The 17076-nt window shown below is 30.9% G+C and overlaps 1 protein-coding gene across 2 annotated transcripts in view; it reads right to left on the reverse strand.

Annotated features, from left to right (window-relative positions):
* LOC134706588 (uncharacterized) overlaps positions 1–17076 on the reverse strand; it is a 42748-nt gene that overhangs the window by 3514 nt on the left and 22158 nt on the right. The window contains exons 10-18 of one of the 2 annotated variants that reach the window (XM_063565652.1): positions 16278–16410; positions 14920–15096; positions 12952–13053; positions 11705–12382; positions 8447–8545; positions 7709–7827; positions 4514–4581; positions 982–1127; positions 68–217 (exon numbers count right to left, since the gene is read on the reverse strand). In XM_063565652.1, the coding sequence (XP_063421722.1) occupies positions 68–217; positions 982–1127; positions 4514–4581; positions 7709–7827; positions 8447–8545; positions 11705–12382; positions 12952–13053; positions 14920–15096; positions 16278–16410 (1672 nt within the window). Of the gene's footprint in view, positions 1–67; positions 218–981; positions 1128–4513; positions 4582–7708; positions 7831–8446; positions 8546–11704; positions 12383–12951; positions 13054–14919; positions 15097–16277; positions 16411–17076 lie in introns of both variants that reach the window. The other variant, XM_063565651.1, reaches the window with a different exon arrangement.

The raw sequence follows: 17076 nt of genomic DNA on the forward strand, positions 1-17076 counted from the left end.
TATCGATCTTTTAAAAAAATCCAACATGTTCTAAATATGTTAATTGCTAAAGTTGTTTTACACTTACCAAGGGTTTGCTCAGCTTTGTGTTTGGTCATGTTTTTTCGTATAAGGTAGACAGTGGTTACTATGATTATAAATCCAATCACAGCAGCACCAGCACTTATAACAGCTATCCAAAGTTTTGACACTTGTGATGTACCGCTTTCTGATGAATCTAAATGAAAGATGAATATATTAACATTAACTACTTGAATTACTTGAATCTTACTTTATAGATACAACTAACTATTTTGAAAGTTTCGTTTTACATTATTTTTTTAAAAATTGTTACCGATTCAATAATGCAATAGATCTTTGAATATTGTTTTCATTGGTATAAAGATGCTTACATTAGCAACACGACGGGTGTCTCATGTGAAGCAAGATCTGTGCACCCTGCCGGAGCAGCTGAGATCACCCCCATGATTTGGTGGGGTTCATCCTGTGTGGTCTTTAGTCTTCTTTTGTTGTGTTTTGAATGCTGTTGTTCTTTTTTGTCATGGCTTTGTCAGTTTATTTCCAACTTATGAGTTTGAATAAACCTTTGATATTTCTCGCCTCAATTTTAGATTCATTTTTTTTTTAAATTCATAAATATAAATTTTTACTTTTTTTACATTTTTTAGTTATTACTTCATTTATGTAAGATTTATTCTCGGCATTCATGTTTTAATTCAAATAATCGTATTTGTGAAATTGTAGTAACTTTAAAAGTTCTTAGGGTAATTTTCATATACTATAATGCACTGTTAAAATAACTATAAAAAGAAGATGTTGTCTGATTGCCAATGATACAACTCTCCATAAGAGACCAAAATGAAACAGAAATTAACAACTATAGGTCACCATAGCCCACAAATACATAGCTAAACACCATATGCGACGTCATCATGACATTAAAATAAACACTTTTGCTCAATGAACATTGAGAAATCTTACCTATCACATTGAAAGACAACGCTTTAACAGTTTGATTTCCGATCTTTAAAGGATTGTTCTGTTTCATCGCATCTAATGTCATCGTGATTTCTTCTTTCGACTCTGTGCTAGTAATAACGTCATGATTTGCAATAAGACTGCCTTTCCTGTTGAATGTTATTTAAAATTATAATTACTTGTGACAAACCCAGGAGATCTCTGAAATAATATCAAATAATTCATGCCTCTATCGTGGATATACCTTTTTGTAAGAGTAACCTGGAAGATGTACCAATTAAATCTTTTTAGTTTTTTATTTGTCACATAACACTGTAAGTGAAATGTGAAATATAAAGGGCAAGATGATGCAGTCCACTAGATATTGCAATTTGCACTAACTAATGTTCTTTTACTGAAAATGGTGGAGTATCTTTTTATGATACACAGGGAATTTTCTTCGACATTTGTTTAATATAAGTGTTCATCCTTGATGACCACACGTGTGTATTACACAGGTTAAACGTTAATATCACATCCATATAAGTAGTATATTTTAATATCATTATACCAACTTCTCTTGCATATTGGATATATATTTCCCAACTTAACCACTATTTAAGAGCTTGCAGCTGCTATTCAGACTTTGAAAAAGTCACCAGTGTCTGAGTAGAGAGTTGATATTTTGGGTTCTCACGATGTTTTAAAGTAAATATTTTGGCTTCTCACGATGTTCATCATCTAAGTAACGTGTTAAGATTTTTTATTTTTTTTAACAACATAAATAAATATTTATTTCAAATATTGGCTTGTTACAATATCATTCAAGAGTCCAAGCTCCTCCTGATGTTCCCTGTTACAATCCACTAATCACTCAGGGTAGTGATTAGTTGCAAAATACATATTACATTTTTTACATCATATTAGATATATATATTAGATAATATCGATTAATCACGTAATATGTTTTCTAATAGTTGCTAAAACATTACTTTTAACCTTCAAACATACTCTTCTATTGAACTCATTGCGAAAAATTGAGTAAACATTGACATTTTTTGTCTTGTGATCAGATATGTAGTAGGCTTTATAAATTGAAAAGCCTACAATTGTTATAAAATAGTTTAAGTCAAAATATTCTTCTTCAGAAGTTTTATATCCAAATACTAAGTGTCTTAGTTTTACCTTAAAAGTTATTTTACTGTTATTTAAAACTTCATTTATTTTATTCCAAAAAAGTTTTAAATACGGACACAGTATAAAGAAGTGATCATAATCTTCTTCTTGTGTACAAAAATTACAAGAACTATTGTTTACAATTTTCCATCTGCATAAAAGTTTCTTTGTAGGTAGAATATGTTGTAGTAATTTCCATCTAAAAATTCTAAGTTTATTTTCTTTTAAATATTTGAATAAAAATTTATATAGATAATTTTGATATAACACATCATCTATATCAAATATACGCAGCCATTTTTTGGGTCCAATAGCTGGTTCAATTTTTTTTTATTTATCAGAGACTTATATACAAGTTTATTTGTTAATGCTTCTAATTTTATAGGTAAACCATCCAATATAAATTGGTTTCTTTTTATATTAACAATACTTTTTATAGAATTTTCCGATTTTAAAATTGCTGCCCAGTCTTTTGGTATAGATTTCTTAACTAAATTAATTTCAGCCATCCAGTTTGATTTATTTTTTAGTTTATTTAAAATTATGTCTTGAGAAATACAACCTTTTTCATCGTGATATCATTTACATAAATAAGATCGCTTTTAATCCAATATTTTAAAAATATAGCTTTATTTTCAAATTTAATAAATTTATTGTTCCATAATATTTGTTTTCTTATATCTGTAAATGTTTCTGGTTTTTTTGTTAGACCTCCACCAGTTAATTTCCAACATTTAATAATATCTTTATAAAATTCTGGGATGTTTTCAATGCTTTCGTCTGTCTTATCCCCACTGTTTGTTTGAAACACTAACCAGTTTGACCCAAAATTATAAAAATAGTGTTGAGGTATAATTGTCCAACTTCCTTCACAATCATTTACTAATCTTTTTACCCACATAGCTTTTAGAGCGGTGAAATAACTTCTGATATCTATCATATTCAAACCCCCCTTTTCATATGGACTAATAATTGAATTTCTTTTTACTTTATCTGGTTTATTATCCCAAATAAATTTAAAACAACTTTTTTCTATTTCTTTTAAAAAATTCTCTGGAACTCTGCAAGCAGATCCCACAAAAGTAAAAATGGGCACAATTAATGTTTTAATTATCAAAATTTTTCCAAAAATAGTAAGATTTCTTTTTTGCCAAGGATAAAATAATTTATTCATCTTTTCAATCTTATTTTCCCAATTTAGTTTATCACATTCCTCCGTACAATGCCCAAAGTAAATGCCAAGAGTCTTAACTGGTCCATTGCTCCAGTTGATTCCCTCAATTTTGTCTTTACAAGATTTAAGTTTTCCTACCCATAACCCCTCTGTTTTGTTTCTGTTTAATTTCAGCCCTGAATAAGAACCAAAAATTTCAATTTCATTCATAGCTACTTGAACATCATATTTAGAACAACAAAATAAAGTAGTATCATCTGCCAGTTGCGAAATTTTTATAGTATGATTTTTGCAATCTAATTTGACTCTGATACCTTTAAAATCAGTATTGCTTCTTAATCTGGAAGCCATAATTTCCACACGTGTTAAAAGAGGGACGAAAGACACCAAAGGGACAGTCAAACTCGTAAATCTAAAACAAACTGACAACGCCATGGCTAAAAATGAAAAAGACAAACAGAAAAACAATAGTACACATGACACAACATAGAAAACCAAAGAATAAACAACACGAACCCCACCAAAAACCAGGGGTGATCTCAGGTGCTCCGGAAGGGTAAGCAGATCCTGCTCCACATGCGGCACCCGTCGTGTTGCTTATGTGATTACAAATCCGGTAAATAGTCTAATTCGGTAAGTCAAATTCATGAAAGGGAAGGGGATTGTAGTTACGACGTAAGGAACATATCCGATATCATTTGTGAAACGGTTATTCCATAACGGTCAACCAACTCGTGATGGCGTCCGTAAAATTTACGAAGGGATGATTTCAACTTCACCATTTGGAACTCTTGGTTTAATAGCTTCCTTGTGAGCAGTAACCCTCTATCAAGAAAATCATGATAGGAAATGCAAGCACGGGAATATCGTATCAAATGTTAAGAATTCTTTTATTTGCTCGCTATAAAACCAGACTAAATCTAACATTTTCTGCATAACAAAATTATTTACCAAGTCAGGAACATGACAGTTGTAATCCAACTTGATGTGTTCGGGCTTTTGATTTGACATTTGTTAGGGACTTTCCGTTTTGAGTTTTCCTCGGCGTTGAGATTGCTTATGATTCCACTTTTTACACACATAAGATTCTAAAAAAAGTAACATTCAATTTCCTTTTTGGGCTAAACTTTTAAATAAATCAAAAATCAGTCAAGATTACATTGGTTAGCCCAATTGTTCCAACTTGACTGACAATAAGATACTTACGCAATTGAGAGCAACGTAATATTGATAAAAACGTCCTTGATAGATGATTGAGAATAATACTCGAACAACTGAAAAAGAGAAGAGTATTTATCTACAATTATTAAAATGAACATTTTTACTATAAACAACATATTAAAATGAACATTTTTTCCTATTTTCTATGAAATATATGAACATAAATGTTAAAGATGAGGTATCCTTTATATTTAAGAAATTGCCGATCGAACGAACGAAAGAACAAACGAGCTCCAACGACCTATCCAACGAAAACGGGTTGTTTGAGTATCCTTCAAACTATTTATGCAGTCTACACTAAACTAAGCATGGAAATGCCACTTTCTTAAAATCAGATTTTAATCAAAAGTTTAGAATCGCAGTCTGTATGATAAGACTTAAATTTAGGAATAACTATTGCTTTTGAACATACATATCGAGTAATTGGTAAAAAATTTACAGGTTGAAAATGTGACATGAGTTGCGTAAGACACAGTGGAAATTCAATGACAGATATATAATATTTTTAAATCTTTTTTTTATAAAATATCAATCAGCAAATACATTCTAATTGAATTGAAACACCAACAAATTTGAAAAAAATATTGATAGTTTTGATTATGATTTAAAAATGCTTCTAATCAATTATATAGAATAAAAGACTATTAATGCACCTACAAATGTAAAATTGAAAGGAAATACATTCATGTTATCTGTACTTACTTATAGTTACAGACACCATACAGCAAAAAACTTGTAAAATTGTTATCAAAGGTACCAGAATTGCAATTTAATACGCCAGACGCGTGTTTCGTCTACATCAGTGACGCTCAGATCAAATAGTTATAAAGCCAAACAAGTTTAAAGTTGAGAAGCATTGAGGACCCGAAATTCAAAAAAAAAATGTGCCATTTTAGAATGTATTTGTTTATAAGTCCGATATTTTTTCGATTATAGTTTAGGTTTTATAATTGGTAAAAATTGGTCATTTTTTTAAATTTCCTGTTTACAAAACTTTAAATTTTTCGAAAAACTAAGGATTTTCTTATCCCAGGCATAGATTACCTTAGCCGTATTTGGCACAACTTTTTGGAATTTTGGATCATCAATGCTCTTCAATTTTGTACTAGTGTGGCTTTATAAATATTTTGATATGAGCGTCACTGATGAGTCTTATGAAGACGAAACGCGCGTCTGGCGTACTAAATTATAATTCTGGTACCTTTGATAACTATTATTGATTTAATACACAATTTCAAAAAGGTTAAAATGCGATGTGTGACATATACGTTTATTTTTTTAAAGGATTCAAATTGAAAGTAAAAGTAAAATATTCAAAGTTTTGTAAACAGAAAATTTATAAAAATGACCACATTATTGATTTTCATGTCAACACCAAAAGTGTCTTTTGTACAGGTTTTCACATGTTTTGATTAAATTATGACTATATTTGGAATTGTTGACTATGTGCTATTGCTCCAATGTAAATTCATAAAAGGGGAAGTAAAGGAGTCGTGTTAAACCATAACAAGAGGCTCTCAAGAGCCTGAATCGCTCACCTTATTTTTTTTGGTTAAATCTCTCATCAATGATTATTTTGGCTTTTCAATTTATTTAAATGTTCTTTGAATCGTCCTATTTTCTTCAAAAGCAAAAAAAAAAATCATTTCCTCCTATTTTAGCCATAGGAGCTATGTTTCTTGACATACAAGGAAATGAAATATAAAATTTATACTAGATACCGTGAAACTCATTTAGCCTAAGTTTGGCTGAAATTGATACAGCAGTTTCAAAGGAGAAGATTTTTTAAAGTAAGTCAACATGATGAACAAATTGTGTAAAACGTCTTTAAAGGGCAATAACTCCTTAAGGGGTCATTTGACAATTGAGGTCAAATTGACTTATTTGTAGATCTTACTTTGCTGATCATTTTTGCTGTTGACAGTTTATCTTTATCTATAATAATATTCAAGATAATGACCACAAACTGCAAAATTTCCTTTAAATTACCAATTAAGTGGCAGCAACCTAACAATTGGTTGTTTGATTCATCTGAAAATTTCAGGGCTGATAGATATTGACCTAATAAACATTTTTACCCCATGTCAGATTTGCTCTAAATGCTTTCGTTTTTGAGAAATAAGCCAAAAACTGCATTTGACCCCTATGTTCTAATTTAAGTAACGGCGGCCATGTTTTTTGACGGATCATAAATCAAAGCACACACTTTGTGCAGGATAATCTAAGAAACAATCATGCTAAGTTTTAACCAAATCTATTCAGTAGTTTCAGAGGAAAAGATTTTTTAAAGTTAGCAAATATGATGAACAAATTGTGAAAAATTGTCATTAAAGGACAATAATCCCTTAAGGGGTCAATTGACAATTTTGGTCATATTAACTTATTTGTAGATCTTACTTTGCTGATCATTTTTGCTCTTTACAGTTTATCTTTATCGATAATAATATTCAAGATAATGACCAAAAACTGCAAAATTTCCTTAAAATTACCAATTAAGTGGCAGCAACCCAACAATGGTTTGTTTGATTCATCTGAAAATTTCAGGGCTGATAAATCTTGACCTAATGAACATTTTTACCCCATGTCAGATTTTCTCTAATTGCTTTCGTTTTTGAGATATAAGCCAAAAACTGCATTTGACCCCTATGTTCTATTTTAAGTAACGGCGGCCATGTTTTTTGACGGATCAAAAATCGAAGCGCACATTTTGTGCAGGATATACTAAGGAACAATCATGCTAAGTTTCATTCAAATCCATTCAGTAGTTTCAGAGGAGAAGATGTTTGAAAAATTGTTAACGACGACAGACGACGACGACGACGACGACGGACGCCAAGTGATGAGAAAAGCTCACATAGCCTTTTAGGCCAGGTGAGCTAAAAAGGTACCTCATGATTATTTGTATTCATATTCATATATTTTAAGTCCGTTCGAGTACGAACGAAAACGATATGACAGGAACAGTAGCCATGTTCGTAAATTAGAGGGACATGTACCTCAAGACACGTACACAAGAAACAAATTTGAAAGAAAGCACCTAAAAAGTTTGTTGTCAATTTGCCTTCACAGACGATTTTTGTTAAACGGTTTATTGATGAATGACAGCAGACTGCAGACATTGTCATACCATTCCTTTGGTCATGTGACCTGAATAAATGTATAGACTATAAATAATTTTACCCCTGTGAAGATATCTTGAAACAGTTTTTTGTATTTTGCGGTTGTTGTATCTGTCAAATCAACTGTGACTTCAAAATCAAGGCGCAAATCTATTCTCTCTATATACGTCTTTTCCACTCCTACTGATAAAAATAAAAACCAATAACTTTTTTGGAGTAAAATAGAAGAAAAAACTATGTTTCATGACCCTTCGCAGCATAATTATACAAATAATCAAACAATAAAAAGAAGGCTCATTTTAATATGTGAATCAGATGCGTTAATTTGTTATAAAGAAAATATACCTAAAAAACATGAGTTACAAAAAAGATACATAGAATTGAAATGTCAAAAACTACATGTTTGTTATAACTGTACACAACACGTTGGCTTGGATATTGAAAAACATGCCAAATCTAATACAACAATTTTGACGGATATTTATACTGGCACAGACAAGTTTACTCGTAAAACAAATCAATGATTGCATTTTCAAGTTAATAGTAAAGTTCAAATACATGTTAAAGTGACAACAAAATGTAATATACTAATACTAGTACATTTATCTGCATCAAAGTATGACAAATGTATGGACAAAATTTGGCTTTACGATAAACAACAATAAAACACAGGCTCAAATTCGTCGCATACCTAATATGTAAATGTGACACTTGAGAACAATAGATTGGAATCTTCATCAGCAAAATTAATGAAGTTGAATTTTGTTATTGAATATCTTTTATTGAAACTTATGTTTACCTTCTGTAGCTTTTTGTGTCGTAAAGACATCTACACTGTTAGTTGTTGATGAATCAATACCTTGACCGGGGCTGACACTCATAGTTGATGTCATTAAATCTAAAATAGATAGATTGATATATCTAATTAAACTCATCATAGGTTAGTCTGTTCAGTTTTAAAAAGCAACAACATGTGAAAACAAAGATAAGAAGATGATTGCCAATGAGAAATTTCTCCACCAGAGACTAAATGACATAGAAGGGCACAATAATAGGTGACCTGGTTTACATTCAAACTATGAAAAAAATGATATACACGCGCCTAACTTGGAACAATCACATATGGAATGTGGTGGGGTTAAATTGTTTGCTGGTGCCCAATCCTTTCCCTTACATGGGAGATCGGTGTAACTGTACAAAATAAGAACTATCTTCTTCTTCTTCAGGAAGTTCATCCTTTCTACAGGGTCACCGCATTTAAAATTTTTGTCTATTTTTAAAATTGCGTTATTTGAAATTTCTTGTACTAGTTAAAATTTAAAAATAATTGTAACAGAGTTAGATCGAAACAATACAGAAAAAAAACTTCTAGCAAAAACACAGACTGAACTTGGCAAGGTATTCATACATCACCTCAACAAAAAAAGCAAGATCTGAGATTAATACCTCCGGCTAGGTCAAAGGCTACAGCAACTCACCACAAAAACTAGTTTTAATCCACCATTTTCTACATTTTAAAATGCCTGTACCAAATCAGGAATATGACAGTTCTTGTCAATTCGTTTTTAATGTGTTTTGTTATTTGATTTTGCCCTGATTATGGACTTTTCGAATTGATTTTCCTCTGAGTTCAGTGTTTTTGTGATTTAACTTTTTACGTATAAAAATGTTTTATATTTATCTTTGCATATTTTAAAACTTTACTGTTTAGTCAACCGTTTGATAATATACTTTTAGCTTGGCTATTGTTGCTACAGAATGTCTATATTTCATTTTATTTGCCTTTGTTGAAATAATTACTAGTAGATGTTTTTGTATTCTGTTAAATTGTTCCTTTTAAAATTGTTATACGATGATGACTGATGTACCCATATTTTGACTATTTTATTTATTGTGTCTGTTTATTTTACGCATCAATGTAAATATAACGGAATATGACGAGACTGTCATTAAAGTGAGAGGGTTAGTGCTATATAACCAGGTTTAATGCACCCTTTTCTACATTTGAAAATGCCTGTACTAAGTCAGGAATATGACAGTTCTTGTCCATTCGTTTTTGATGCGTTTTGTTATTTGATTTTGCCATGTGATTATGGACTTTCCGAATTGATTTTCCTCGGAGTTCAGTATTTTTGTGCTTTTACTTTTTGTTTTTAATAGTTATAAGGATGATAACCCAGTGTTGACTGTTTTACCTAATTTTTGACATGTGTGTGTATTATGTCTGTTTGTTTTGCTTACATATTGTTGGCACTATAATAAAATTATATGCGACTGTCAAGTGAGACTTCCATTGAGAAGTTAAAGTTAACCAAACTTAGCCACAATCATGATTGAGGTAACTTAAAAAATAAATCAGTTGCAGCATGGCTAAAAAAAAGAACATAGAGGTAACATACAAGTTCGGTCTTTTATATTGAAAACCGTACCATGTAATTTCCCATAGGAACTCCTTTTATGGCTTAAAGTGTCAAACTTTCACTGTCAAATTTCAAAAAGCAGGACCCAGAATGGAAGTTCATTTGCAATACTATTTTTTTAAAAAGGTCAACATATTGGTCTGAGCGGCATATTTTCAACATTTATATATCCCGAACTCTTAAGAGTTAAAACTTATACTAAACTTCTGAAGTAACACTACCTTCATTGTTTTGCCTTACTCAGATTTAAATGAGGTCGCGCATTATGTTTATTTATAATTTAACTTTACCAAGTCAGGAATATGACAGTTCTTGTCCATTCGTTTTTGATACGTTTTGTTATTTGATTTTGCCATGTGATTATGGACTTTCCGAATTGATTTTCCTCTAAGTTCAGTATTTTTGTGATTTTACTTTTAACCAAGATATGTCTATATGAGATGAAATATAGAGATCATATCTGGGACTGGTTGCGTAAACAATATGAAATATCTATGTATATGATAAATCTTCCTGAAAGAGGCGAAGTTTGTGAAACAGCTGTATTACAAAAGTGCAACCTACAGGAGTTATAGCCTTTAAATTTGAAATTTCTGTTTTTTATCTCGAAAACCATAATAGATATAGAGAAACTTTAAGGTGCAAAAATTATCAGCATGACAGGAAGTATTGCATTGTCCATATCTGTATTCGTAATTATGGTTATTGCCCTTTGTTTATGATTTTTACTAATATTTGCATTTTTGCCTTATATCGTAATAATTATAAAAGAAAGATAGAAACTTATATAGGAACAAATTATCAGCAAAACAAGTTCTTAATGTAAGACAATATGACTAAAATTTTGCATCAACTCTATATTGGAGTTTTGTCCTTTACTGTCAATTTTTATAATTTTTTTGCATTTTGTCTTAAAAAAGAGAATTGTAAAAGATGGATAGAAAATTTAAGTAACAAAATTTTCAGCAAAACAAGATCCACAAACAAGTCAAATTTTATCGATATTTTTTTAGTAGACTGTCACTCTTCATAGGAGTGGTTTCCCTTAAATAAGGATTTGTTCACCCTCTTTTGAGTTTGCGCAAAAACATAAAAAGAAACAGAGAACTGTTAACAAAAAATGATCAACAATATAAAATCAAGTTATTGTCATGAATTTTTGTCTAATTTCTAAGTTATCTGCACAGAAAAAACATTAACTACCGTAAATAGATCAAGGAAATGACTACTAAATGGTGTAAATAAAAGATCCGCAATATTGAATCTGACCTTGCCAAGTCAGGAATATGGCCAATTTTATATTATAGTTCGTTTCTGTGTGTGTTAAAGTTGTGTCGTTTGTTTTTTCTTATTTTTTTAGTGTGAATTCACACTATAAGACGTGTCACGGAACTTATTTATCCCAAATACATGTATTTTGTTTTGATGTTATATTTATTATTCTCAAAGGATTTTATTTAATGCATAGTCTGTTTCTGTGTGTGTTAAATTTTAATATTGTGTCGTTGTTCTCCTCTTATATTTAATGCGTATCCCTTGATTTTGGTTTGTTGCCCCGATTTTGTTTCTTTGTCCATGGATTTACGAGTTTTGAACAGCAGTATCATACTGTTGCCTTTATTTGATAAAAATCCTACCTGTACATTTCTCGACAATAACAGTATCACTGTAAGACTTTTGCAGCGATGTTCCATTCTCCACAACTATCGCAACTATTGTTATATTGAAGTGCTCAACCTCCGACATATTTCCCCCAAATACTTCAATTGTATTTGATATATCCGTAGACGACAGTACAAATGTTCCAGTATTAGTTTCTTGTCCTAAACTCAAGTTAAAGTTTTCAGGAACCGTTATGCTAACTTCAAGCGTCTCTGAACTATCTTTGTCTTTTAAAGGTGCATTTATATATAAATTGGCATAATTATTCTCCATGCTAAAGCAATCAACTCTAGTTCGCATGTCAACACCATCAAGAATAGGTTCGATAAGAACGGAAATGAAACTATTTCTCGTAGAGTTTCGGGAACCTTGTACCAACTCAGCAAGGACATGAAATGTAAAATTTCCAGATATATCCCTTGGTGGCATAAAACTTATATTTCCGAAATCACTAAAATCCAATTCCCAACGATAATCAACCAAATGTCCAAATGCAAATGTCGAATTTTCAGGTAAATTCATGATGTATAACTTGAAGCTATCGAATGGTGTTCCATTTGTTACTTTTGCTGACATATATATTGTTATTTCTGAATCTTCAAATCCCTGGGCATCTCGAGCATCAATTATTGGTGGTTCAACTGGTGGTGTATCTGCAAATGCGGAAATAAAAAAGTGATACATTTTAACGGTTATAATCACATAATAAGATACGAATCAAATATTCGAAGTTTTTGCATATGATATTAATTTGTCGCATTATAAAATTGAGAAAGGATATTATAGTCCTCAACAAAGATGTTGACTTAAATAAATAGTTGTCATTACCTTCAGTCTGTATCACTTGCATTAAAATCAAAAATGGGAAAATTAAATCAAGTTCTTGGAACTATGTTTTCTAAACATTCTTATTTTGAAAAACAATGAACTTAAATTTCAAATCTTAAATTCAATAGGCATCTACCTCTTCCTTATATCAACAGCCCGGTAGTCTCTTTTGAATTAAACAATGACACACATTATACAAACAATTTGTTTCGGACGGTCATAAAGACAGTGCATAAAAAGGATTACGCATTCAACTTATATTTAATTCAAAACAGTAAGACTTTAAAATGAATAAAACACGAGCTAATAATATAAACAATAGTATTTTATTAAATTACAGTAAAAAAAAAATGCAAAGAAATAATATTTTGAATTTTTGTTTATAAATAGTTACCTTCGCTGCATTCGGAACCATAGAATCCAAAGTCACAGACACAATTATTGTTGCTTGTACAGTTTCCATTTCCAGAACAATTGTTCTTGTCAATACAAATACCTAAATTTAACAAAAAACCTTGAGTAAATAATCTAGTCTTAAAAATTGAAAAGTGTTAATTTACACTATGACCAACCATGTGCGGTTTTTTTTAATCATGTACCAAATTTTTATATTGCGATCAGTACATTTCGCGGTTCTTGTAAATTCTTATCTTTCGTCTTTATAATGAATTACATTTTAAACCATGTATAGTACGAAAAACATGTTTTGTTTTCTTTTTTTAAAGAACATACATTAATTAAATGCTCCAGCAGCTACTAATTCCAAATTCAGTAAGGTTCTTATAACTAACAGATTTTCAAACAAATTAAATGCACAAAGCGTTTTACGTGTTTATTCTAAATGTTTAATAAGACCAAGAAAAGAGCATTATTTTTAAACGCTAGTCCAAAAACACATTTTGACAATGTCATTTTATGAAATACACTGTTTCAGCATTAAAACAACTCACGCTTTGTACAATACGATGGTTGATGATAGTGTTTTTTTTCCATTTTCGCTCATGTACTTTTTCGTTAGAGTGTGTACTAGTACATGCCATTTTGTTTTTCTTTGTTGAAATAGCTAGTTATTTGTTTTTAGATAATAACACACTATTTACTGCTATTTTTGAAAGTTTTACCTATTACTCCTGTTTGTTTTGATCATACATTGTTGTCAATATAATGGAATAATATACGACTGCCATACAAGTGAGAAGTTTACAAGGAGGCTATATGAACCAGGTTAAATCCACTATTTATCACATTGGAAAATGCATGTACCAAGTCAGGAATATGACAGTTTCTTTCTATTCAGATGATGATGATTTTGACGTTGAACAAATGATTTTTCATTTTAAATATTCCTTGGACTTCGGTATTTTTTTGTTTTTATTTTTGTACACTACCAGCGCTATGTCGAAGAAGATGTATATAGGGTTAGACAACTGTCAAAACATTTGCATTTAGTTAAAAAAAACACACCTTTAAATGACAATTTTTATAGTCAACCTTTTAAAGTTAAGTGATAACTTTTTAAATGCATGTTCATTAGATTTAGTTCTCTAGCTCAAGGCACAAAAAGGCAATAAAAGGGCAATGTTTGAAGCCTGCCTTCTATATATCATCAGGTTGAAATTATTCCGTACCTAGGTTGGACCCCATCACTCGAAATATCGTTATCAGTCGTATCCAAGCCGAAAAAGATATAACACGATGTTACACAAACTCTAAACATTAATTTAACTAGAGCACATGTTCTCGGCTGTAGAACAGGTTCAAAATTATAGTTGTCGGATTAGTAGAAGACCTTCTACAATGATTCCTGGACAAGATCGCTTTATTTGTGTATTACATCTACATCACCGAGCCGTTACCACATCAACCACTGTAGACGTGAATCACGAGGAAGCACATCACAAACAAAATTGCAAACGACATAACTGGTCTTAGTTGAACAGATTTAGTAGATGTGATCAGCTTTCCTAAATGACTCGACCTGTACAGAGCATTAAAAAAAAAACTTATGGCGCTTTCGTTCGAGAAAACGAAATTTTTTTTTTTTCTTAAAAACATATTTGTCAACTAATTGTTTGAGCAAATTTTCTGTAAAACACGGAGTTTATACCTTAATGCAAATATTTACGAGATAAATAAATAATATGCAAGCCAATGTCTCTGAGGGAAATTGTTAGGTATATTTATTATATCTTTTTTTTATAATTTTTGAAGTCGCAAGATCATACCTTCGATTTACAAAATTCCATGCCTCAGGATGATACACAAATGATACCGTTTCACAAGAAATATAGGAGGCTTCATTTCGTGGAAATGAAATATTTTTGTAATCTATTAACTCAAGATAAACAGAAAATGACAATACCTGGTACTCTTGGAAAGTGTACATGAATAGTATTCGTTTCTCTGATACTTTCGAGACCAGGTCGGTTGTCAGTAAAATCCACAGGACTAAATAAAAGTTGATATTCCTCACCAGGAGGTAATGGTATCTGTATGACATCTTCGGTTATTCCAGTCAGTAATGTCTCATAGCCATTTTCTACAAAAAAGTAAAATTCTCTTTCATATTCTCTTAGTTTTTACTTTGTTTTCTTCATTTGTTTCATATCAATTGATTTGTGAAATTTGAATATCGGTAAACTATTATTGCCTATATCTAAAGTTACAACAGTGACCTGATGAGAAATCTTTACTTATTGGACAATTGTTAGAACTTTTTTCCCCATGGTAGTTTTATTGATCAAAAACTACACATCAGTGTAATTTTGATTGCCCCCTTTTTTTTACTAATATTCGTAATTTGAATGGTAGATAGTTGATGTATATATGTATTTTATTTTATAAAACGAACAGTCTTAATAGTTTTCTGTGGCCAGGTTTATGCACAAGGATATGTTCTTTTTACTCAAAGTAATTTCAAAAACATTTGTATCTTATTCCGTCTTACGGGTGACTCTTGATCATGTATACGTCAATAGTGTTTAAGTAGAAATTTGAGCAACCAGCATCATTTTCTTTAGACGATACCAACACCTTGTTGATATATAGTTCATATCAATTTCCCAAATAAAACATGATGGTCTTGATGTAAAGAGTCTTGGTACTACCGTTGTTTGTCATCTCATCTACGTGTTAAAGTGAACTTTTTTGTCTTGTCTTCCATTTTGTTATGTCCTTGGTGTGTCTATATACCATTTTGGTTCTCTTTGTTGACATATTTGTTTGTTTTCAACGCGATGAAGATACATCACAAAGTTTATTAACATACCCTAAATTTTGACATTTTTACATGTTCTGTATGTTTGATTTGATCACACATTGTTGTCCCATTTGTCAACATAATAAAAATATCATACACGTGAGAGATTTTCGAAAGGGTTAAGCAACTAGTTTCTACACAAAAACAGCCTGTACTAAGTCATTTCATGTGTTTGTGCTGTTGAATTTGACATTTGAATACAGATGTTCGGCTTTCAATTTTCCTTGTATTTTTTTTTATTTAACTTTTTATAAAAAGTTGATTAAAAGCAGCTGTTTTGCCAACGTCTTGAAGGAAAGATCAATGTTTTCCAAATGTTTAAATTAACCATTTCTTTTAATCAAATTAAACAACATTTCAATTTCTTTTTTTTTGTAAATAAATACACGTATTAGAGGTACAGAGTTTTCAATACTCTGTGAATACAATTGCAAATTATGTAAAAATAAAAATAATCAAACCCGATTTCAGTAGGACGTCTGTAGATTGAAATCCAGATCCTATATCATGATAAGAAATTGCTACTGCCAAAATTTCCGAGCTCAACATTTCCTGGACAACAGAGCCATTAATGTCAGGAGGAGAATCGTCTATCTGTTTAATAAGATTGAGAATGAACATTTGGAATGTGTCAAAGAGACAAAAACCTGACCAAAGAGTAGACAACAGTCGAAGGCCACCATGCACATAATAAAACTGTTCGTCTAAAGACGTCAAAAGCCATCTGTTATAAACTACCCGACAAAATATATAAACTACAAAACCAGAAGATATTACAAAAGACAGGGTTTATCAGGGTTACGACTGACTTACGTAATGTAACTGCCACCTAAAAGCTCAAAACTTGTCAATAACTGTATTAAAAAGTTTTACATCACATGACAAATAGGAAGTTCGATGTCTGTAACATTCATATTGGTTTTGGCTCATTTTTGAAGGCCATTCTGTGACATGTAGTAGTGATCTTCTACCTCATTTGGTCACTAATGGAGAGTTGTTTCATTTGCATCTACTTATTTTAAAATCAATAAGATTGGAATCTTTACATGTCCAGTTTACCAATAAAAGCACTTTATTTTCAAAATAAGTCTGTTCCCATTGTATTCTACAATTACAAGAAAACAATTGCACCTAAATTATTTAACTATGAGCAAGCATTGCACAACCTTGATTTAGAATAATACATAAAAAAAACTCTGACAAGTGACTGTTCCCACTCGCCTTATATTAAACCAAGAGTTCCAAATGGTGAAGTTAAAA

The sequence above is a fragment of the Mytilus trossulus genome, chromosome 2 (assembly GCF_036588685.1).
Source record: "Mytilus trossulus isolate FHL-02 chromosome 2, PNRI_Mtr1.1.1.hap1, whole genome shotgun sequence".
Taxonomy (NCBI): domain Eukaryota; kingdom Metazoa; phylum Mollusca; class Bivalvia; order Mytilida; family Mytilidae; genus Mytilus; species Mytilus trossulus.